Source organism: Balearica regulorum, chromosome 2 (assembly GCF_011004875.1).
Source record: "Balearica regulorum gibbericeps isolate bBalReg1 chromosome 2, bBalReg1.pri, whole genome shotgun sequence".
NCBI lineage: Eukaryota > Metazoa > Chordata > Aves > Gruiformes > Gruidae > Balearica > Balearica regulorum.
The window spans coordinates 119,321,954-119,345,913 of NC_046185.1; the positions used below are offsets into that span (position 1 = coordinate 119,321,954).

At 36.1% G+C, this 23,960-nt stretch overlaps 2 protein-coding genes across 4 annotated transcripts in view; one reads left to right on the forward strand and one right to left on the reverse strand.

Moving 5' to 3' along the window:
* The window catches only part of TRAK1 (trafficking kinesin protein 1), a 440,848-nt gene that overhangs the window by 269,486 nt on the left and 147,402 nt on the right, over positions 1 to 23,960 (reverse strand). The window lies entirely within an intron of this gene.
* The window catches only part of ULK4 (unc-51 like kinase 4), a 257,733-nt gene that overhangs the window by 123,977 nt on the left and 109,796 nt on the right, over positions 1 to 23,960 (forward strand). For all 3 annotated transcript variants that reach the window (XM_075745569.1, XM_075745571.1, XM_075745570.1), the window contains one exon: positions 4,245 to 4,293. In XM_075745569.1, the coding sequence (XP_075601684.1) occupies positions 4,245 to 4,293 (49 nt within the window). The remainder of the gene's footprint in view (positions 1 to 4,244; positions 4,294 to 23,960) is intronic.

Genomic DNA, 23,960 nt, shown 5'->3' on the forward strand with positions numbered 1-23,960 from the left:
TCATATCCATAAGTTTACTTGCTGTTTGAGAGTGAAATCAAGTTTCCAGTTGACCATCTCAACCAACTTTCTATCTTTCTATGCTGCTATAGCAGCATAAGGTCGTGGGTATGTTTGCCATTTTGTATTTATTCTCTAGCCTTTTTTGCAGCTTTTCAATTTGATAATACAAACATTTGCACACTTGTGGGTTTGGGGTTATTTTGTGAATGATCTGGTCCAAAAATACAGACACAAACAGCAGCAGATTGCAGTGCATCATGGTGTAAAGAGCATGAACTCTTAAGTAATTTGTCAGGGGTCCAAATCAAATTCTGTTTGTGTATTAACTCCTGGTTTTTATTGTGAGGTATGTCGTATTTGTTGTATTGCAGTCCTTTCTAGAAAAGGTACCTTTTCTGTATAATGAGAAGTGAAAGACTTACTAATTAGTAGTGTTTACTCCAAGTGTAGTAATCTGTGGCTTTTTTTATAAAAACTTATGACAATGCTATAATATACTGATTTTTGAAAATGAAGTGACTTAAAAGCAGAAATATATCTTTTTTTATTATTTTAAATTTTTTAAATTCACTACAATGTATTTTTATGGAAGATTTTTGCCCTGTTTCCTTTATTTAGGGACCAGCTGCCACTGTAGGTATAGCCTACATACAGGTAAATCCTACCTATAAAGGAGGAAAACAGCCATCTGGACATGTAGAATTTAGGATTTTGTATTTGAGGAGAGAATTTACTGAAAAAGTTTAGTTTAAAAAAAGTGCTAAATAAGAATATTTAATTGTTAGACAACTTTAATGAGAGGAATAAAATAATGACATTCTTAAATTGCTTTGTCAGTGACACAAGATTAGAAGTTTTATTGATTTCACTCTAAATTTTTTTCCTAACTTGGTATAATAGCCAGCTTGAACACATACAACTTAAATGTCCTATTGCTTTTTCATCAGACAAAGAATGTTAAAAATTGAGACAGTACTGCTGGCAAGTCTTATAAAATCAGATGACCAGTTATTCTGAGCCACTGTTATTTATTTGGGTGTAGATTTAAGTGAGCAGAAAATGCAAGTACTTCATGTTTAGAGTTATGATTTGCTTATGTATGATTATGATTCTGTATGATTTCCAAACAGAATAGGACCTAATTTAATATAAATTTTATAAAAGTCTAAAAAGAACTAAACTAATTCTGGTTTAGAATATGACTATTCTGTGAAATAAATTCCATAGCTAAACTCTTTCAACTGCTTTAAGACATTTCCTTTGTAAAACTATGTAAAATAGCAATGAAGAATGTGGTAATGTCGCTCTCTCTTCTGCATATATATGCAAAGTTGGGGTAAATCAGATTTAAGCTTTGTCTTAATACATTGTTTGATGTGACTTTATGCTTTAGCTAAGTTATGTATATAATTGTTTTTAAAGGCTGCAGCTATTTCTTATTTGAATCATAAAGGTTTGCAGGTGACCTTTAAGAATAGCCATAGAGGCTCCAGTTTTGTCTTGGCTTATCTCAGCAGAAGGTATAGCTGACTTTATAACACTGCAACAGGCAGGACCGCTTACAGTTTTTGAAACTAATTGTTTCATAATTTGTTCTTTACCATAAAAGAGTTTTTCTAGGTTTTGTCTAGACTAGGATTGCTTAGCTATTCTTGGTATTCAGTTGTGTTGTACTCCCAATGTGTTCTCAGTTTAAATGCTGCTTATGTAGCAAAGCAAGCAGCTTTTGCTGGGGTAAGTAATGCCAATATGCCTTAAGCATGAGAAGGTTTGTGCTGGCAAAACTTCATTTTATCAGTATGATTGCTATTACAGTAGTTGCTCTTTTTGGAAGTCTGTGGTATTTAAATGACCTCTTTTACATCTAGGATTGTTATACCCACATCAGCAAAATTCTGTTTTATAGGCATGGTCTAAGCTTTTAATTTTAAGTAGTAGATTTGGCCCTGGAAAATTAACCTCAAATATAACAATTCTCCTATCTGCAATCCTGGAACTCTCTTACGACTTGACTGTGTCCAAGGTACCATAACAGTTTATTTAAGTGTTGTTAGATTGCACAGAGGAGAATAGTTTTCAGGTTCTACTGACCTATGTAGGGAACTTGTTGGCATTTCCTTGCATATGGATATTTTTTCCATCAACTTAATAAGAACATAAATTGTCCTTAAATTCAAGCTTCTAAACTTAGAAATAATGAATTTCTTTCCTTACATAAACTTCTTTCTCTCTCAATGTATTATGTTTTCTGTTGGGTATAACTTGTGCTTTTACACATTTCTTTATGCAAGAAAAATTGAACACATTGGGTTGAACAAGGCTGTTATGTAGCTACCTTAAACATGTTTATATAGGTATATACAATTATATTGTTTTGTTATGTTTCCACCAATTTAGTGGATGTGTTTTACTTGTCTCTAGTTCCACATCCCAGTGCTGTACAATGTAATAAATCTGCTTATGCTAAGCCCCCGCTCCTACCCTGACTTCATATAGATTCTATATGGTCATCATTAATACATTTAGGTGAATGCAAGTACCAGAGAAATAGGGAAAGACCATGAAATAGGAAACCATTATTTATACTTAATGCACATATCTGTCTTTGAAGTAATTCTCAGTTCTTCATAAATATGGTTGTTCTGTTAGCATGCCTTTCATTCCTTATTACCTAATTATATTTTCTTTACATAACATAATTTCCGAAAATACGAATGATCAGGGCTCTGAGAGGTGACATTAACCTAAATGAAACATTTTATGATTTTATGACCCTTGGATGTTTGTTCTAGCCCCCTTTCAGTTTTTTTCATGAAGTTGGTAGAAGAATGTGTGCAATTCCATTTAGTTGCTTCAGTTCACAGTCTAGTGCTTTAGCTTACACTATCCATGAAAATAATGTCATCTTCTCTTTCTTACTGGACATGAATGAAGTCTCTTAAATGGAAACATATAGTTTTAGGAATGTATGGGTTCTTTTTAACAAATAGTTTACTAATCAGAATTAATCTGATTATCATTGTACCAGAAGCCAGTATAGGGTATTACACAGATATGAAACTGAATATTTATTTTAGTCAAATATAACCTCTATTTATTCATAGAGAACTACATAATATAACTTTGTGGTTTTAACTGACATACTGCTTACAGGGCAGTTTCGTTATATGTTTTATGCTGAGTTCCCTGAATAACTGTTCAAGAGCATCTGTCTCATGTTGAGCATACAGTCCTAGTGGACATCCTCAACACTTTCAGATAATGCTCTCTGTGCTTGAGTTTTGCACTTATTACATGGATATTCATAATACAATCTTGTCTTATAGCTGTATCACAAGGCTAAACCTACCTATTGTTTATGAAGGACTTCAGTAATGTTATAAAGACACAAGAGAAAAATCTTTGAAACTCACAATTTGGTGCTGTCAGTGGTGTTTGGTGAATAGGCATCTAGTACACTGTGTAAGGAAAATGGAGAATCATTCTTCAAATTAGATGGTATAGTACAGGAAAGAGTATGTAATCATATAATTCATGTGTCTTCATAGTGTTTGTGAGGGAAACATGCTTTACTTATAAATATGAAGTGTTTTGGGTTCTAAGAATAGAAAAGACTGCGTTAATGTAAAGTATTACTGTTTTTTGAGAATATTCTTCTTTCTTTTAAGTGTGTGTGTGTATATATATATATTGGTTTATATCTGGTTTTGAAATTCAGGAGAATATAGCTAAAGTCTTTTGGGTAACCACTCCTCAGTATTGTCAAGAGAAGTGGCTGACAAATGTGTCATATATTAATATGTTAAGCCCCAGAAGTTAGTTAATGTAGCATGCTTTAAAAAACACAGCATATTTGAATTTCACTATGTGTGCCGAGTCTGTTAATTCAAATTATTTAATGGCGCACACAGACTGTTTCATAGTATGTATAGTATTATATTTCTGAAATTTGATTAATTTCTGCCATTAAAAAATATTAATTTAATTACTGCTCTGCTCACTTGAATCGCATCAGTGAAGCAGACCTAAAAGTAATTTCCAAAGTAGTGTAACATTGCTGTTTCTATTTAATAGCTGAAGTGGAGCTCATTTTTTGTTGAGAGCTAGTCAACGGCTGAGGTTCTGGGTCATGGATTTTGGCAACAACTGTTCTACTACTCTGCTCCTTTTGTGAGTTTAGTGTGTTAAATAAAAATTCACTTCCTGTCTTTTTAAATAAATCTTAAAATATGTTTTTACAGCCTTGTGGAAGAAATCCATCTTTTTCCAGTTCTTTTCCAAGTCATCTTGGTAAGAATATTTTAATTTTTTTTACATATGTGTACGAATAGATAGGTATCATATCTCCCAAATCACATCAAACTAGTAAATTTCATTAGGTATGTTGATAAAATGAAATCGAACAGTCTATCAGTACAAAAGAATCTAGTGTAAGCAGCCATGTACGTGGTTCTTGCCAACTAATCTGCCGGTATAAAAAGTTTCTTTTGTAAGATAAGTACTTTTTTCTTTTTTTTAAACCAAATAAAAACCTGAAAAATAGAATTAATGAGCTTGATCCTTAATTAGAACTATATATTTGCCCAACCCAAGCAACAAATGTTGAGAAACTTGTGTTTTATTAGCGTGATAATGCCAATTCCCACTATTTGCTTTTAGAATTTCTTTTAATTTAAAGTATCAGGGATATGATTTTGGATAGTCACATGCTGAATTTCCACCCCTAAGTACAATCTGCCACTTAGGAAGATCATGAAAAATGTTGATGGTTTTTTCTCTGAAATGTTGCAAAACAAATGTGTTAATGAAGAAGAAAAATCTGTAGGCCAGTTTGGAAGCCAGGAACTAGGCTATCTACTAGCCTTCTCATTGCTAAATTCCACAATCTCTTGTTTATTTTGTCAATCCTTTTGCTCATGAAGGTGTATCAGGTAAGTGTCCTGTCATGTAAGGATGCTCCTGATGAATACTAAATATACATTATAAATAAATATGCATAATTTATGCAGTGCAGGCAGATTACGTACTTGGTTTTGTATCATTCTTGAAATTCAATCTTACTCAGGGTAGATGATGTTCATAAATGTGATTCTGAATCAACTTTGATTTTCCTTTCTTAGGTTTACATATTTTAATCTCATCTCTTCCTTTGCAGTGATTTATTTCACTGCCTAACACCTTAAATCTCTTTAATACCACATACCTAGATAATCCCTTTTTTATTAAAGTCACCTCTTTAGTGATGATAGATTTTTCCAGTAGCATACAGAACATAGGCTTTATGATATTTTGTGTACATGTATGTCCAAATATCTTCTTGTGATAAGTATTAGCAATAAATATAACATTTTACAGTAGTTCATAAAGTTTTGACTTGGGAGGAGTACTGCTTTTAGGTAGTAACAAAAGAGGAACACAATAAAATATGAAAGTAAAATGTTTCATGTTAATGTCCTCAAATGTTGAATGAATGTTTGAAACTTCTCCAGGTATTGGAATCTTGAAGTTTAACTGCTTATATATATACACACACAGATACATATATATGTACATTAGTATATAGCTGTGAGTATTTGAATATGGTTATGATCTCTAGAAATATTCCTAGATCTTGAAAAGCTTCTTATATCTATAGTCACAGAATTTAAAATGTGTGTATGGTACACACACAATGTAAGTAGGATAAGATGGAGTTAGTTATAAATGCTCCATCCTGACCTCCCTACACACAGTTTTATCTCATGAGTTCTAGAAATAGTTTTTTTAGAGAGTAAGAAGCAGCTAAGTTCAAAATTGTCTGCATGACTGGTGATCTGTGAAGGTTTCACAGCTCTCTTAAACCGGTGTAACTTATGGTTAGTGTTGTGGGGGAAAAGCTTGTGGCTTTTAGGGAGGGGAAAAAAAAAAAAAAATCCCCTTTCATTGTGCTTTGTTTGGCGAGGACACCTGTAATGGTTTCAGTTGCCATGTACAGCAGTCAAGCTTTAACAGTACAATGGCTCTCAGCTGTGGTCTTGTTTGGCTCAAGGCATGTGAGATGTGAGAGCTTAAACAGGTTGCCACCCTGTCGTGGTTTTACCCCAGCCGGCAGCTGAGCACCACACAGCCGCTTGCTCACTCCCCCCTCAGCAGGATGGGAGAGAGAATTGGAAGAGTTAAAGTGAGAAAACTCCTGGGTTGAGATAAAGACAGTTTAATAGGTAAAGCAAAAACCATGTGCACAAGTGAAGTAAATAAGGAATCCATTCACCACTTCCCACAACCAGGCAGGTATTCAGACATCCCCAGGAAAGCAGGGCTCCATCATGCATAACGGTTACTTGGGAAGAAAAACGCCATCACTCCGAACGCTACACCCAACCCCCCCCTTCCCCAAGTTCCTTATAAACTGAGCATGACGTCATATGGTATGGAATATCCATTTGGTCAGTTTGGGTCAGCTGTCCTGTCTGTGACCCCTTCCCAACTCCTTGTGCACCCCCAGCCATCCCACTGGCAGGGTGGTGCAAGAAGCAGAAAAGGCCTTGGCCTCGTGTAAACACTGCTCAGCAACAACAGGTCCATAGAACAAAAACATCTCTGTATTATCAACACTGTTTGCAGCACAAATCCAGAACATAGCCCCATACTAGCTACTGTGAAGAAAATGAACCTCTCAGCTGAAACCAGGACACACTCTCCTTACTATTCCCCTTGTTGTCCCTACAGAAAAGTGAATTCAAGAGTGGAATATTGGGCAATTGGTAAGGCTCGGGAGCCAGGACTAATCAGACTGGAAGGATTAATTGTGAGGCTGTTTTTCCTCATGAACAGAACTTCATTATAGGTTTCTGAAACAATTTTCATGGTCGTATGAGTGAAGGGCGCTGCATATCATTTACTTCCCATTACTGTCCATATACTACTCTTTGGCTAGGTTTATACTTTTGTTGGTTTCAAGAAACAGCACAGATCAGTAACATTGAGTTCTGTGGTGTTGTACCTAGAATTTTACCAGACTCTAAACTATTGAATTTGAATTAAGCTTCAGAGTCAGTGCACTATTTTATACTGTCAGTAGAGCTATTTACTATCAAGTTCACGGAATATCACTAGTACTTCATAATTTCCTATGCTGAGACCAAACATCCAATGTATTTTCTATGTATCATTAAATGTAGTTCATGTTATTTCCAGTGATGCCGCTAACAGGATATTGAGGCTTTTAGGCTCTAAAGGGAAATCATGTGGGCTCAGAATTGGAAAGTGTCTCCAGGAGCTGTCTTCATTTCTAGAGTGTGCTACAATCAAAGTGGGATTGAATGTACTAGCTTTAATCTGGCTATCACAGCAGTGAGGACGTGATGGTTTGCAGATATCAGACAATTCACAAGAAATAGGTTTTAATGTGACTGCTTCTCGCTGCTTGTTGATGTAGAGTTGCACTACCTCATATACTGCATACTACCCTATGTTGTGATCTAAGCAATAACTCTGAGATTTGGCAATTTCTTACCCTCTCTCATATATCTGGAGCAGTTAGATCTCTGAACTCAGCTGAATTATACCAAATGTACCCTTTCATGTTATTTATGACTGTGCTTCAGTAAATGTTATAGTGGCCAAACAAAAGGAACCGGATCAGTGAAAAAAGGTGTTACGGTCTACCTAAAAAGTTGTACTAAGAGAATAGCTATTAACTTTATTCACCTGAGCTAGGTTTTAGTTACTGATCTATTAGTAAGAGGCTTTAAATACAGTTGCCGTTCCCCTGGAAACCCTCAACAGTTATTTATCACTCAACACTTAGTTACATTTAGGAAATGCAAATTAATAGTATACTTTGTGAATGTGAAAGACCTGGATACAGTTCTTCTTTGCAAAACTTCAGAAGGGAATTTTGTGTTACACCTGAATGAAAATTAAATCCATCGGTACCCTGGTGCCAGATCCTAGTGCTAGTGGTTACTTAGATAGTGAGTAGTTCTATAAAGCAATATGAAGGTGTGACTGCAGTATGAGTAGGCATTTATCTTGCTATAATGTCTAATGAGATCAATGAAGATGTAGTGATATGTATCTGTGGATAAGGGGAGACACATTGAAAATGCATGAGTATATTCAAGACGGTAAGTGATGGGAAAAACTGAAGAAAAGTTGGCATCATAATGTGCAAAATTTAAAAGGTGCAAACTCCACTTGGTAACCAGGTTAAAAATACTTAGGCAAATTCCCTGAAGACGTACATGATGCCAGAAGTTGGTTTGATGTAAGGTATAAATATGAAATGCTGCTGTTGATGAAGTAGAAGAGATGGTAGCAGGAAAAGTTACTGGGGAACATGTTTCATGTTTTACTTGCTGCCTTTTTCTTCTACATCCCTAGTATTGTTTCTAATATATTTTACTATGTCAAATCTGTGATTCTTCTTGAATAGTATGTTATAATGCTGGAATGAGGTTGATAAAGGAATTGGTAGTGGTTTATTCCTATATTTATAATTTATGCCTGTTTGTATTTTAGATTGCTACCAAGGTTTTGCTGAGTAGCTAGCAATGAAGTTGGCATATATGTTATGTACTGTGTTTTGGTTTTTTTTTTAGAGGGGTAGGATGGGGACCCTCCACACATCATAATTATTACTTGGCCTTCCTTTAGGATTATCTGAATCTAATTTATTGCATAGAAAAGATATTCTGTGTAGTTGGTGAAATTCTATTTTTCTACCAATAAATTTTAAAATTGAAGCTAATGATGCTTGTGATTAGGAGCTCAGTGCTATCCTCTTGTTAAAGCTCAATAGTCAGTTGTGTACTTATCCTATTAAAATCTCTAGTATAACTTTTAATCACACTAGCATCTCAGACTTCCATTTTTGCTGTCAATTTTTTTTGCAACATTGTATATTTTAATGGTCAGTGATCACATGAAAAATGTGGCAAAGTGGATTTAAAGGCATATCCTTTTAATAAAAATTACTTGATAGTAAGATTGAAAGTTCCTGTATTTATAAATGATACCTTATTATTAAATACCATCAAATAATGGTAGATAATGCCTTAATGCCTAAACTGTACAATCTAATTTAAAGGTATAAATATAATAAATATTTTATTTATACTGTTGATCTATCCTTTACACAAGCAAGTCCACATATTTTCTTTACATTTTTTGAAAAAATTAAAATTGATTTAAAAATTACAAATTTTAATTTATTTTCCTTTAAATGCAGTGGAAAGCTGTTACAAAATATGTTTCTTTTTGTAGTCATTCACATATTTTTGTTTATTTTTCCTAGTTGTGTCTAGGTTTGAGGTTTTCTACTGTGTACTGTTATGTGTCGCTGTGTATTTTGGGACTTCTATATGAGTCCATGTTAAAAAGTTTAATTACAGAACTGGACATCTTAAACTAAAGGATCCTATACCGTTCATGGTTTTGCTAGACTGAAGTAAACCTGTGCTCGAATGCTCAAAAAATGCTTCAAAATCATTGTCATGCTGGCAGACACTGATCCTCTTGGAAGCTTTGCTTTGCTCACTTTGTTGTAATTGCAGCTGAAAATCAAGTTCATTATTCCATTGAGTACTAAAGAAGAGTATGAGCTAGGCATGATTGTAAGAAAAATTGTAACAGATCAAAATTGATAAAGATACTCATACTGTAAAAGAAAAAATAAACCATTCCAGTTTTATTTGGGTAACACCTTCTTTTCAAGAAAGCTAATAATTTTGTGGAAATTTTGTCTAAATAGGGGATACATAGCCATGTATAACTAGATTGCTTTGTTTTTTAAAAAAACTAAAAATAATTTTAACCAAAGCCCTTCAATTAAAAAAAAAAAAAAGTGAGAAGGAAATTGTATAGCAGCCAAGTAGAAGCAGTGGTTGGATTTTATATCTCATTTTGAACTGTAATTGGAGGAAAAAAAATCAAGCTATAGGAAATGGTTATGGTCAGAGATTCCACTCCTTGTGATCCAGTTACAGCAACAAAGACACCCACTTAGAACTGTTCAAAAATAATATTTCTTTTCTGAAAAGCCTTTCCTATGAAAATACTATTAAAAAAAGGAAAAAAAAAAAACATTGGAGAGGAAAAGCAGGAGCTTCATCATTTCTATTTTACTTGGTTTCCATTTTCTACTGAGAGGCTGTAGTCAAATATCATTTGAGGGAAGAGGTAGAGGTGTTTTTCTGTTTAGCAGCCCCATGGATGATAGGTATAGAAGAACATGTATCAGAGATTATTGCAACAGTTGAAGCATTAGTTTACTTCTGTCTGCTAAACTAAGCACCTCTTAGTCCAATGTGGTTGTCTAGAAGAATGGGGAGCATGTTTCTAACTCTTGTGAGTACTTGTAGATCATCCAGGATGGATACTTGAAACAGTAGAGTAGGTGACTCTTGTTCTTGTATTTTATGGAGAGTACAAGTTTATACTGCCAAACTCATCTGCTGGAGAAAATTAGGATAATGAATATGGCAAATAATATAAACTCTAGCACTTAGTGTGAATAGGCAGTTGGTCCTCAATGCTGTAAATGAGCTTTGAGCTAAAGTACCTCTTTAAGCTCTGTGCTTGCATGGGAAGATTGATACTGGTAGTAACTGATAGCTATTGACAATTCACTCCAGTCTGCTGGCATACTCAATCCTTGATTTAACCTCAGCCCTCTATTAAAAAAATCAACATAAAGATATCTGGGAATGTTTAGGCAACATATGTTTTAAAGATCAGGAAAAAGTATTTATTTTAATAGCTTTGTGTGTAGTACTCCTGTTCCTGGCTGTGTATTCAATGCTGTTATGAAAAAGTTAAATGCAATGGCTCATTTTGGTGTATTTCATCTGGTCGTCACTGCTTCTAGGGAAAATCTGCATTTATAAGGTATTTGAAATGAGATTCTGAGAGTGATTTTTGTGACTTCTACAGGATGGCCATTAGTTACAGTTAGGAACCTTAAATTTATCCATAATGAATATCTCTATTTTTTTCCTATTTGTGAAGTAGGTATATTTCCTAAAATCTACTAGGTTTAATAGCCAAATTGTATGCTGTGGCAGTTAAGGTAAAACTACTGTGGCAGATGAGGAATGTAATCTGCAAGGATTTCTGAAAGTGAAAATGCCAAAATCCTATTTTAATGGGTGATTTATAAAGCAAAATAATTGCTTGTTTTGAAAGACATTGAGTATCCAAAGATGGATTAAGGAGAAACTAGTGAAAAAGTGTTAGACTATCTTAAAATGTACATGTTTGGAATGATAAAAAATTATGAGATGCAGTTTAAAGACGACAAATGTAATGCAAGTGCAAAAATTATTATAAGTAGAAGAACACTTTAACAATAAGTGTCATAGAATCATAGAATGGTTTGGGTTGGAAGGGACCTCAAAGATCATCTAGTTCCAACCCCCCTGCCATGGGCAGAGACACCCTCCACTAGACCACGTTGCCCAAAGCCTCATCCAGCCTGGCCTTGAACACTTCAGGAATGAGGCCTCCATTATCTCTCTGGGCAACCTGTTGCAGTGCCTCACCACCCTCACAGTGAAGAATTTCTTCCTAATATCTAATCTAAATCTACCCTCCTTCAGTTTAAAACCATTACCCATTGTATTATCACTACATGCCATTGTAAACAGTCCCTCTCCAGCTTTCTTGGTAGGCACCCTTTAGGTACTGGAAGGCTGCTACAAGGTCTCCCCTGTTCCAGGCTGAACAATCCCAACTCTCTCAGCTTGTTCTCATAGGAGAGGTGCTCCAGCCCTCTGATCATCTCAGTGGCCCTCCTCTGGATCGATCCAACAGCTCCATGTCTGTCTTGTACTGGGGCCCCCAGGGCTGGATGTAGTACTCCAGGTGGGGCCTTACAAGAGCAGAGTAGAGGGGGAGAATCACCTTCCTCAACCTGCTGGTTAGTATGGTCTAACTCTTTTCCAAACTGACAAATTTCCTACCAATGTGTTGAAGTCTTGTGTAAACATTCAGTAAGGTATTATATTTATTCTCTTTTTAATGCTAAATCAAATGAGTAAGAATGTTTCTAAAGACTGAAGAAGATGTTGTAAAAGGCAGTAGAGTACAGTATGTTAACTTCCAGTTTTCAAGGAATAAAATATGTCCCCTCTGGTAGAAATGTTGGGGTTTTTTCATTACTCTGTTAACTCACTTAAACACTTTAGTTTAAGGATGAGATGCCTGAGACTACTTACCTCTTTTAAATGGCTGACTTGAAAGTAGTGTATACTTAGAAGGGGATAAGCCTGCATACCAGAATGTGTACACTTGGAAATAAATATGTGTAAGTGTAACTCTTTTGAGAATTTTTTAGCAGGAAGCAGAATATTACTGAAAGAAAGTGGGTTGTTTATTATTTGATTTCTGGTTGTGTGATGGGGTTTTTTTTGTGGTGGTTTCCCCCCCCCCCCCCCCCAGAAATGGATTTTACTTTTTGTCAGTAATCATTCAGTCAGGAGTTTCTGGGGAAGTGTTTATATATCTATACATCTGTAAATATTTGATTAGTATTGAATCAGGTAGTTAATGTGTTCTGGTCAATTGTTCTCTGCAAGTATTAACACTGTACACAGAATGAACTCTTAACAATTTTGTTTTATTGATGTGTAACTATCATCTTAATTGATGACAATGAAACTATTAGAATCCAAAATGCATGGTATAAAACCATTTCTGACTGTAGTTAATAATGAGAACCCATGGTATATGATTTGTTTTCTCAGATATTGTTGGATGATGAGCAGTAGTTTTCCAAATGGATAAAGCGATCATAGAATACCTGCAGTTGGAAGGGACTCATAAGGATCAAGTCCAACTCCCTGCTCTTTGGGGGACTACCTAAAACTAAACATTGTCTAGATGCTCCTTGAACTCTGACAGGCTTGGTGCCATGACCACTGCCCTGGGGAGCCTGTTCTAGTGACCAAACACCCTCTCAGCATAGAACTTTTTCCTAATGTCCAATCTGAACTTCCCCTGACGCAGCTTCATTTCCTCATGTCCTATCGCTGGTCACCAGAGAGAGGTGATCAGCACCTCCCCCTCTTCTGCCCCCCTTGAGGAAGTTGTAGACTGCAGTGAGGTCAGCTCTCAGCTTTCTCTTCTCCAAGCAGAACAAACCAAGTGACCTCAGCTGCTCCTTGAAGTCTTGCCCTTCAGACCTTTCACCATCTTGTCACCTCTGGACACACTCTCATAGTTTGTCCTTATATTGAGGTGCCCAAAACTGCACACAGTACTCGAGGTGGGGCTGCACCAGTGCAGTGTAGAGTGGGACAGTCACTTCCCTCAACTGGCTAGCTATGCTGTGCTTGATGCACCCCAGGCTGCCAGGACACACTGTTGACTCATATTCAACTTGCCATCAACCCAGACTCCCAGATCTCTTTCTGCAGGGCTGCTCTCCAGCCTCATCCCCCAATGAAAAGGTCAGCAAAACCTTCCTTTGCCATAAGTGTTCTGCTACAGACATTAATAGGAGAAAGATTTGACTTCTTCGGTATCACTGCAACTTATGCTAGACTTTCAACATTTGCTGTAACCACAAACCTTAAGGCTTGTGTGTGGTGCAGTTGGTGTGTGGCAGCAATTCACAAAGATGTCTCCACCTAACTTTGAGCTAGTAGCTTAGCTAAAGTTAGCAATGCAGGTGCAGCAACAGAGGGCTTGGAAACTGCAGAGCCTTCTATGATGCTTAATAAATACTTGAGCAAATTAGCTGCTGCAGCTGTCCTGCTTTGGGTCCCTTAGCAATTTCAAAGTGGAGGATGTCTTCACAATTAATGTATGGATGTCCTCCCATACTTGCAAAAGACCAATGTAGTTTGAAGAAATCTTATGGAAAGGACTGGAACTGGAGTTGTCGGAAGTGATGGGAACGTATTCTGGGGACTTAGGGACCACATGGCAACCACATGTTGCTCATTTGGAGACGTGCCATATACTTCTGAGGTGAAGTGTGCCACTTCTTTTGTGTTCTTTTTATGAATATCATGAGCTTGGGATAATGAAGGAAATACTGCATAATTAAAACTTTTGCATGTACAAGTTTGGAAACTTTCTAAAAAGTTCCTCTTAACAGCTGCTCACTTTAAGCAGGGCTGTAATGATTTACTTTCCCCCCATAACCTTGAGAAAATTATTGTTGGGGGCTTTGTGTTGTTTTTCTGAGTGGTATTAGTAGCTGGTTTTCAGCTGTTCTTGTAGAGTTGCTTGAGTCAAATAGTTTTGACTAGTTGTAATTCAACTTGCTATTATTGAGAGGTCATAATGGTAGTAGTTAAATGTGTATTTGTTACAAATTACCGAATTTGAGAACAGGGTTTCATGTTTTTTTTCATTTGCCTGAAGTAGATGATTAGTGGGATGAAGAATGGGGCTTGTTGGCAGAGTACCGAGAGAATTGAGAGCATTGTTTCCTATTCCTACTGATGATCCATATTTCTTCTTGACCCTGGGCAAATTGTATGAGCCTTCTTTTTCAGATGTGCTTAGTGTGCTTCTATCCTTTGTGTGTGTGATGAACACATTTACAAAATTATCAGAAATGGATGCTCATCATTCTGAAACTAGGCCTGTTTAAGGTGCTAGCTGGACTTTATTCAAGCATAATTATTTAATGAATTTACAGACATTACATTTAAGGTAATGTCTGAACTAAAAACGTACATCACAGGAATGTAGGGATGATAAATTCATTAGAATTTAGAAGATACTCAGATTTTGTTATGAGAAGTGCTATACAAATTCTAAATAAATGTGAGCAGCCTATTTTATGACCATATGTCTGTGTAGATCTGTCACCTAGGATTATCTAGGATTGCTGGTGGAAAAATATGTGAGGAGCAGCAGAGCCATCCTTTAAATTAATTTTAATATTAAAGATTGATATTGTGCATAATAAAATGACTTTTTAAAAGGAAAAAATATTACTAAAGCATATCCTTCTATCACTCTTTTTCTTATCTGAAAAATTATTTTGAACCAATGTTCCTGTTAGGGGAGGGAATAAAGTTAGTTACAAAATCACCGGAAGCTCCACTTCTGAGAGAAAAATTGAGTCCACAGATTTGTGACAGCATTAGGTTTTTTATAGGAAAGAAATTCAGCTATTTGCATCTTAAAGGAATTGGTTTCTATTGCTAGACACTAATATTTTAGTGTGTATGCCACATAACTATTTATTTATTTTATATTCAGTGCTAAGGGACACAAGAAAACTCATGTATAAACAATATTCTTATGTGTTTCTTGGTAGTTTTTTTATCTTGCCTCAGAAGTCAAAAATTTTATGGATAATAAACATGAGTCTAAAAGACCTTAATAAGGTTTTAAAGCTAGCTATAACATACTGAAAAAGGAAATCACAAACAAGTAGTGAAGTGTATAGGTCTGCTTTGCAGAACTAGTGACCATGATTACTGCTGATAGTAGAACACATTTCTAAGTTTTATGATGTTGTGACTGTTTTCCATCTCTTTGATCTCACTGTTGATGTTTATTTTATTGGTCTTCAATAAGCAAGCAAGGTTACAGGTTTTGTGGAGGTTGGTTGTTTTTTTTTTTACAAAACATTTCTAAACTAGTCAAAAGGGGATGAATGTTTTATGTGTTATGGTATAATGTCTTACAAGTTGTCTTTTAAAAGAAAATATTTTTACAATGCATTTCAAAGAAAAAGTTGTTGCAGAGTAAGAATCACTGTTGTGCCTGGCATGGGCAGATCTCTGTCTTTATCACTTTGTTACTCTCAGTGTCCTAAGAACATTTCAGAGTGCTGCTTCTAAGTGACTTACAGCCCAGCTGAGGCCTCTGTTATTTTTGCTTCTTTTGTTGGTTGGGACAAACAGCCCAGTGTTACAGGGATGGATGGTGATAACACAGTTTAAACTCTTCAAAACAATTAACGAATAACTACAACTCTAATATTTGTCCAGTGTTATGGAATCCTGTGATCCCTTCAGGGACTGACTTGCTATCCAACGCAACAGTCCAAAAGTCGCCACCCCTGCGAAAGGAGAATTTTACTCCTGTCTATAGCTACCTCATTGGATTGTGTGCTGGCCCTTGGCTGTTCAATATCTACAAGGTTCCTACTATATCTAGAGGATTGCCTGTTGTCCTTTGGACATTGGTGGACTCTGGTAGTTGGCTCTTCCCTTAATCCCTTCCAATTGCAAAGGCTGTAATAGTTCTTATTCTGAATAACTTTTACAAGTTAGTTTTTCTTGGAAGGCTAAACTGGTTAGGAGTAGCCAGTTTCTTCAAATACTGTGTTCAAAGAATTTAAAATATATTGTAAAATACTGTAATAGTGCTTACCCTGAACCTTTGACATCTTGGAGCAGTCCCAGTGAATATGCACCCTGATGATCAGGGGGCCAGGAGCACATGGCAGACACAGAAAGGCTGAGAGTACAGATCTCGTGCAACCTTTGCCAAGGAGGCTTGGGTGGGGGAATCTCACTCGTGTCTGTAGCTACCTCACTGGACAGTACAGAGAAGATGAAGCCTGACTTATCTCACCAGTGCACAATGGAAGGACAAGAGGATGAATGCAAGCTGGCAGATGGGAAATTACACCTTGGTATAGGAAGAAACATTCTGCTGTGGGGAGAGTGATCAAACACTGGAACACAGGCCTGGAGAGTTTTGTAGCATCTTCATCCTTGGAGACTCTTAAAACTCAGCTGGGTGCAGCCCAGAGTCAGCCTGCTTTGGCAGGGCTGCTTTGAGTAGGGGATTAGACTAGAGAGCTCCAAAGGTACCTTCAACCATATCTGTTGATAGGGGTTTTTTACATATATATATATATACACACACACACACCCCAACTTCTGTGATTTGATTGGCCTAATCCAGTCCATCTTTCTGAAAATCAACCAACCAAAAACTACCCTACAGGTTATCTCCTGGCATGGTAGCCACCATTCACTATGTCCTGCCTGTAGTTAGGTATGTTAATTCCTGTAGATTAGGATCCAAGTCAGTAGTCTCCCAGGTGAGCTTGGGTTTCTGATCTCTTCATCTATTTCCAACTTCCTAATTCCTTGTATGCTTTGACCATTAAGTGAGCAAGGTGGATGGAGTGAAGTGGCAATGCTGATTCAGCTGGCTTGGCTCTGCTCCCATTTCTCCCTTATCTGGGCCAGCTACATTTTATACTGCATGAGAGTGTTCTTTTATGAACCATATCCAAGACAGACTGTAGGTCAGGGATGGATGTGTGAAGTCAGTGTTTCTGCCAACTTGTTTTGTCTGGCAATACTCTTGGACATCATGCAAGGTACCTTAAATATGAGTCTTTTGTGTTTTTTGAACGTTGTCCTGAAAAAAAAAATTAAATGGTATATATGAGACTTTTGTGATTGGGTAATTTGAATATTGCTATGGAAACTTTAGAGCAAAAGGGGTAATATTTTCCTAATGATTGTATTTTTACTTACAAACAGTGCAGCTCTGACCTTTAAGGGAATATGCTAACTTCAGCTTTGCACCTGACAGCTAAAGATGATGCTATTAGATTTTTTTTCTTGGAAAACTGGAAGAGTTTCCTCTAAAACTAAATGGAAATCAAGTGTACTTAGATGTTAACTAGCACCTTTCTTTTTAACTCTGTCTCCTTTGGAACAGTTAAGATTTGTAGAATATTTGGAATATATATTGAGAAAGAACATTTTTATATTGTTTAGGAGAAGAATGATATGTAGAAAAAAAGCAAAATTAAGGACCAATTAATGAGTTCTCTAGTGTAGTTTAAACTACGGTGTTAAGTTTGTTCATTGTTTTTCTCTGCAATTCAGACAGCCTATAAAAACCTGTTGTTTTCTCACACTGAATAAGGATGGCTTAAATCCATGCATAGTTCTAAAGACTTAAAAAAAATATGAAAAGACAGGAATTTTTGCCCTGAAATGGAAAGAATATTTCTTTTGTCATTTTATATTGATATATAGTTTTAAATAATAGTCTCCAGTATTTCATTTTATAGTGCATTGTTCTGTCTAGCCCGTTCTGTCAGGAATAATTCTGTTAGTGTTCCCCCAGTGTAGTCTGAATGAGAGGAGTTTGTGACCTTTTTCTGTGGTCGCTGAACATTGTACCAGGAATTTCATTTCAGTCGTCAGATCAGTCTGTCAGTCTTGGGAACTTAAGGCAGAAAGGTATTGAGCCTATGTTCCTTAATGATGGATGTCACCAGCAGCAGGGGTGAGAGAGCAGGACTTACTGTCACTATGGACCACCCTAAGACTTGGATAGGTACACAGTTGGTGCTCATGTTCTCTCCCCTCTCAGTTTTTCTGCCAACGCAAAGTGTTTGAAGATGTTATAAAGTTCACAGTGCAGAGTTTCTGGATCAGGGTGTTTTCCCCCTCTTTAACGGTTTTGGGTTGGGGTTTCTTTGGTAGTCATAAAGCTGGTTAGCATTCACATATTCTTTCATCACGCTTGATTTAGGCCCTTTTTGATAGAAGTTTTGTACATAACCTTCAGGATCTTGTGAGTATCCATGTAATTAAAATCCTCACAAGTTTTTTTGACACCTTATACTACTCACTTTCAGTTTAATTTGCACTTCTTTTCAAAGCAACCGTGAAACTTGTATGTGTTCTGAAGTATTGGACAATGTGACTGCTGTCAACAATCTCCACTCTACATATGCAGCAATACAAGATGTGTTGCTGTTATCACTCAGGAATGATGTATTGTGGTTAGATAAAAACACAGTCTAATAAAAACATTTCCTTAATCCTTGGTCCTGGTCAGAAAAGAAAACAATGTTATAGATTGTAAGAGGAAGTATTACAGTGGTAAACTGAAAAAACATTGTGCCACGTTAATCCACGTGTGTTTTTTGGGTTTCCCACCTCAAAAAGGTTACAGTAGAACTGCAAAAAGTGCAAAGAGATGAGACACAGATGATCAAAGGTCTGGAATGGCCACTGTAGAAGAGATTAGTCTTCTGTATGCTTTAATTTGGAAGGCGAAGATTGAGGGGGAAGTATGATAGCATGCAGTCATGAGTGGCTCATACAAGGTGAATAGGGAACAGTATTGCTGTTCACTGTATCCTCCGATATAAGAACTGTATTGTAAGAACTAAAGAAAACTTGCAGTTGGGATCTTAAAAACCGACAAAAGGTGATACTGCTTCCTGTGGTGTTAAGTTCAGCTGTGCCATAGGGTCCTGGGTTTACTTGAATTAAAAAAGAGACTGGACAAACTAATGGAAGAAAAATCCATTGAGAGTTGTTGTGTTCAAAAGATCTGCTACTGGCTCAAAGTCCTTGGGCTGTGAATTCCTAGAGGTTTGGAAAGTGTTCTGTATACCTGGCTTGTACTTGTAGGGCTGCTTCAGTTGCCGAGTGGTTTAGATAGGTTGTTGTGGTAGGTAGACTTTTAGTTTGAACAGTCAGGTTCTGCTTTATATACTGAAAATACATGCATGGGAACCTTTCTGTATGGTAAGTTTTTAGTTATTAGCTGTAGAAGTTTGTCTTACCGCTCCTATTTTTGTGTGAGAAACCAGATTATTTTTTGACTTAAACAGATTGACTTGTTTTCTGAAGCAAGTTATTTCTTTGAGAAATTATCAGGTTAAAAGTACACAGTATTAGTTTTGAGTTATGAAGTTAATTTTCAGTCTGTGCAGTTTATTTGGTTGGATGCAAATATGTTGGTATTAATGAGTATGTGAGTTAAAAATAAACAGTAATTTTGAGAATTCAGAAACAAAATTGGGCATAAATTTCTTATTTAAGTTCTTATTTCCAGTTGAATGAATTACAAAATATATAGTATTTAATATCAAGCTCTGTTTCAGTCCTTTAATTCTAGCAGGGTTTACCTGTGCTAGTGTAGGTGTCTGTATCTCTAATTATACCTGACTTCAGAAATGTTTTGGAAATTTCTTCTTGATTAAGGAAGGTGATAATAATAGTTAACAACAACAAAAAATCCCTTCCTGTTTTAAAGTTAAATTCTGCTCCATCTCAGTGTGAGTTATTCAGTTGGCACATCCTGAATTTTTATCATAATTTCCTACCATAAGTTTTATCCTAGTATTTCTAATTGGGATTTATGTTGTCTTATTCATATGTTATGAAATAAGTATCGTTAAGCAGATAGTGTATGCAAAAAGGCATTTTTCACTTTACTCAAAAGTGCTTTTTTCTAGAACCAAAAGTAATTAGGTTCTGTAATTTGGTGTAACGTTGGTTTCGGGTTTTTTTAGAGTGTGTGTATACGTGGTTTTTGCTATAAAGAAAGTTGCTGGAAACTGTGGCCACAAAATGGAATATGTACTCTTAGAAGTTTTCATGCTAAAAAATCATGTATTTTTTTTCTCACTTTTAGTTCAAGGAGGATTATTGACAGGTTATAAAACTTTTAAGTCTTCTTACATTTTTAATTGAATAATTATTATCTATGATAAAACTATGGGGTTAATGGTTTTGGTATAATATTAATTTATTATGCTAAAATTATTCTGAAGGCTGGTGTGTTTCAAATAGTACGTCATTCGCAAATAAATAAAATTACATTTTCTACTTAGAAATGTAATTTATAAAAAGTCAAATAAGTATCTAAATTACTGTTGGAGATTGAGTATTTGTGTGTGTAAATATGTATCTATCTTGCCAGATACTTAAGTCATTGCAGTTATGTCTAAAAATCAGGTGGTATCAAATCTACTTTCCATGTTAATTCATGTTTGTTTATTTTAATGGGAGTTTGATTCGTCTAAGGGCTCTTGTTTGCATGAAAAATGTTGGAAACTTCTGTTTGAATAGACTTCTTTGAGGGTTTTTCATGCTTTCTTTGGCTATTGTGGGTTACATGGACTCCATGTGAAATCTGATTTTTGTCATACCTTATTTCCTTTAGGTCTTTTTTTGAAGTATGGTGGTGATCATGTTACTCTTTGTACAGGCAACTAGAAAGAACATAAAAAAAGCTGGACCAGGTCAGATCAAGGGTCTTGACTAGCCTTCTGGTTTTGTATCTCTCAGTGGCCACAACTGGATGTCTACAAAAACATTATCAGAAAGAGTTAAGCCTGTCTGACATGTCCACCAAGTACTTTCTCTACATCCAACTACTTTTAACTCAAGGCCTTTGTGAGCTGGCTGTAGTAACTATGTGTTTAGTATTCGCAATAGACACCTTTTCCATGGCCTCGTCCAACCTCCGTTATACGGCCCATGTGAACTGCTTGAGTTCCTGACACTGTGCAAGGCGCTGCCCAGCCTGGCATTGCAGAGAGTGAAGAAACAGCTCCTTTTGTCTGTTTTGAACATGGCTCCTACCAGATTATGTAGTTATTTCTTGTTTCTGTATTCAAGACATCAGCAAACAATGGATCTTCATCCACTTATGACACCCTTCATTTTATAAATCTCAGTATTCCCTGTCAGTTTGCTAAAATGGTTTTCTGGACTACTAAGTCATCATTACTTAGGTATTTTTAAATGGAAGCTGTTCCACACTTTTGATTGTTCTTGCTGCTTTCTCAGAATGTTTTCCATTTTCATATATAATTTTTGAGATGCAGGACCAGAGCAGAATGTTCAATGGGTGAATGAGCTGTGGGGGTTAGTTTGGTTGTTTTTTTCTTTTATTCTTCCTTCTTTTCCTAACATTTCACTTTGGTTTTTTGACTGCTATCACTGAGCTGTCATTTGTATGAAACTGTCTTCCCTAACCTGAGATTATTAGTTCATATATAAACTTAGGACTTTTTCCCCACCGTGTGCATTACTTCCTGTACATTAAATTTCAGATACAATCTTTCTTGCTCCACTTACACAGATTCCCTATCTGTGAACAAGTTTCAGAACTCTCACTGTTTAACATGGAACATTTCCACAGGATTTTTATTACTTTAAAGCTCTTTTCACTCAGTCATTATAATTGGACAATTTTCACTTATTAGAGAAAAAATATTGGGGAGGTGGTTGGGGATGGGTAAAGGGATAATTGCACACCCTTTTAATTAGAGATTTAACTGGTATCATCATCTTCAGAAACCACATTACTTCTGTCACAACCCTTTCCTCCAGATGTTCCTTAGCATTTGCTGCCTTTCTCCTACATTTTAATTTAAATAATGCAGCAAAAGTAGTTAATCTTCTGGATTGGTAGCTGGTTCTGCTGTGTATAAAATTAAGCAAATTAAATTCTTTATCTTTCGTCTTCCATCCTCCCCCATTTTTATCAGTAACTGGTACATCTCACCTCCCATTCTTTAGGCTTTTTTTTCCTCATTCTCGAAGTCTTGCAGTGCCCACATCTTGGACACATCTCATTTTACTTAGTTCTCCTCCTATAATTAGTTTGTAATTTTGTAGTATTCATATATATATATAAAGTGTGTGTATATGTATATAAATATATACATATTTGTGACATTATGTTAGAAATCTCAATGTCTTTGTGACCTCATATATGTTCTTCATACTGAATCATGTGACATAAAACAGAAGAAATGCACCCAGTCCTAGGAGTTACATGATTGTGAGCAGTGGAAGAGAGGCGGGGGAGAACAGCAGCTTTGGGAAGCTGGCAGGGCTGCTCGTGTTTGTAACTGCTGCATGCCCCAGGGCTGGCTGGAGTGCAACCCTGCAGCCTTCCCTCACTCCCACTCCGACTTGGCCAGTCGCTAAATCACAGATTGAGCCAAAGGGCACAAGGAGACCTTGTGAGGAGGGGGGGAGGGACTGTAGCACCATGCTGCAAATGCGTGAAATGCAAGTGCTGCAGAAAGACTGAGAGTGACGATTCTTCCTAACGTGAGGCATCACAAGTCTAATACCAAATTATGTCCTTTATAAATTAGAAGTTTTAGGGAGAAATCCTGACCTTACCATAGTTTGTGTGAATTTAATGAGAAATTTTAAATGGGTCATACAGAAACGAATCACCGTCAATGAAAATGTTCACCCAAGGCGATGAATTTCTACATTTAAATATTTATTTATTTTTGCTGTAGAAGCAGTATTAGAGCAAAATCTCATTCCTTCCAAACTCGGTATTTGTCAGGCTGATTAAGACCAATCTGCCAATTTACTGTTCCCACTAATGCAAATATCAAGGCAAAGAGAAAGCACTTAAGGAAAAATACATACTAAGGTAAAACTGAGATGCATGCTTTTCAGAACAAGAGTTATTGATCTTGTGGCCAGAGTTTCATTGTGACATTATCACTGTTCTGTCAAACAGTGAGGTATATCCCCGATCTCATCTAAATAAATATTGGTGTAGGAATGTGGCAGTTGCTGACTGTAAGTTTTATTGACCAGCTGCATTCTGATGACTAAGGTAATAAGCTATTGTGTGCTTCACAATAGAACTTGTAAAAGAATATTGAATGTCCATGAATGGTTTCTGGCTGGCAGAGGGTTCTACATTATGCTTCTGGACTCTGATCATTTATCTAGAAATTTGTTTGGTTTGGCTTCAGTCATGTATAATACATTTCTTTATGTTAATGTCTTCCTGAAGAGTTCATATTCTGGGATGATAATTAGATTTTAGAATGTCAGTCTTCCACAAAGCAAAAACAATTTAAATCTTAATATTCTGCTTTCAACTTTCTGTTTTTAACTGTAGTCATTTACTCATTGTCTTATATGCTTAGTTTCTCAATATATTTTGTTTTATAAAATGTTTTTCTAGGCAAGCTTAAAAATCATTGCTCTGCTAAAATAGATTTGTAGTCAAATATATGCAAAAAGATTAAACCTACCATGATCCACTCTTAGTTTACCCACTGTAACTTTCTAATTATAATTATAACAGTAGCATCATCTCAAAGAGTCAGCTGTAATTTTGGTAGCCTCTTTTTTTCTCTTAGGTTTGTCTTTCAACTTCCCTGTTTGTTTTACAAGGTTCAGTTTCTGCCGCTTGCTTGCTTTGAGCAAGCAGTTCTTTACTGTTCATGTGGGTACAGGAAG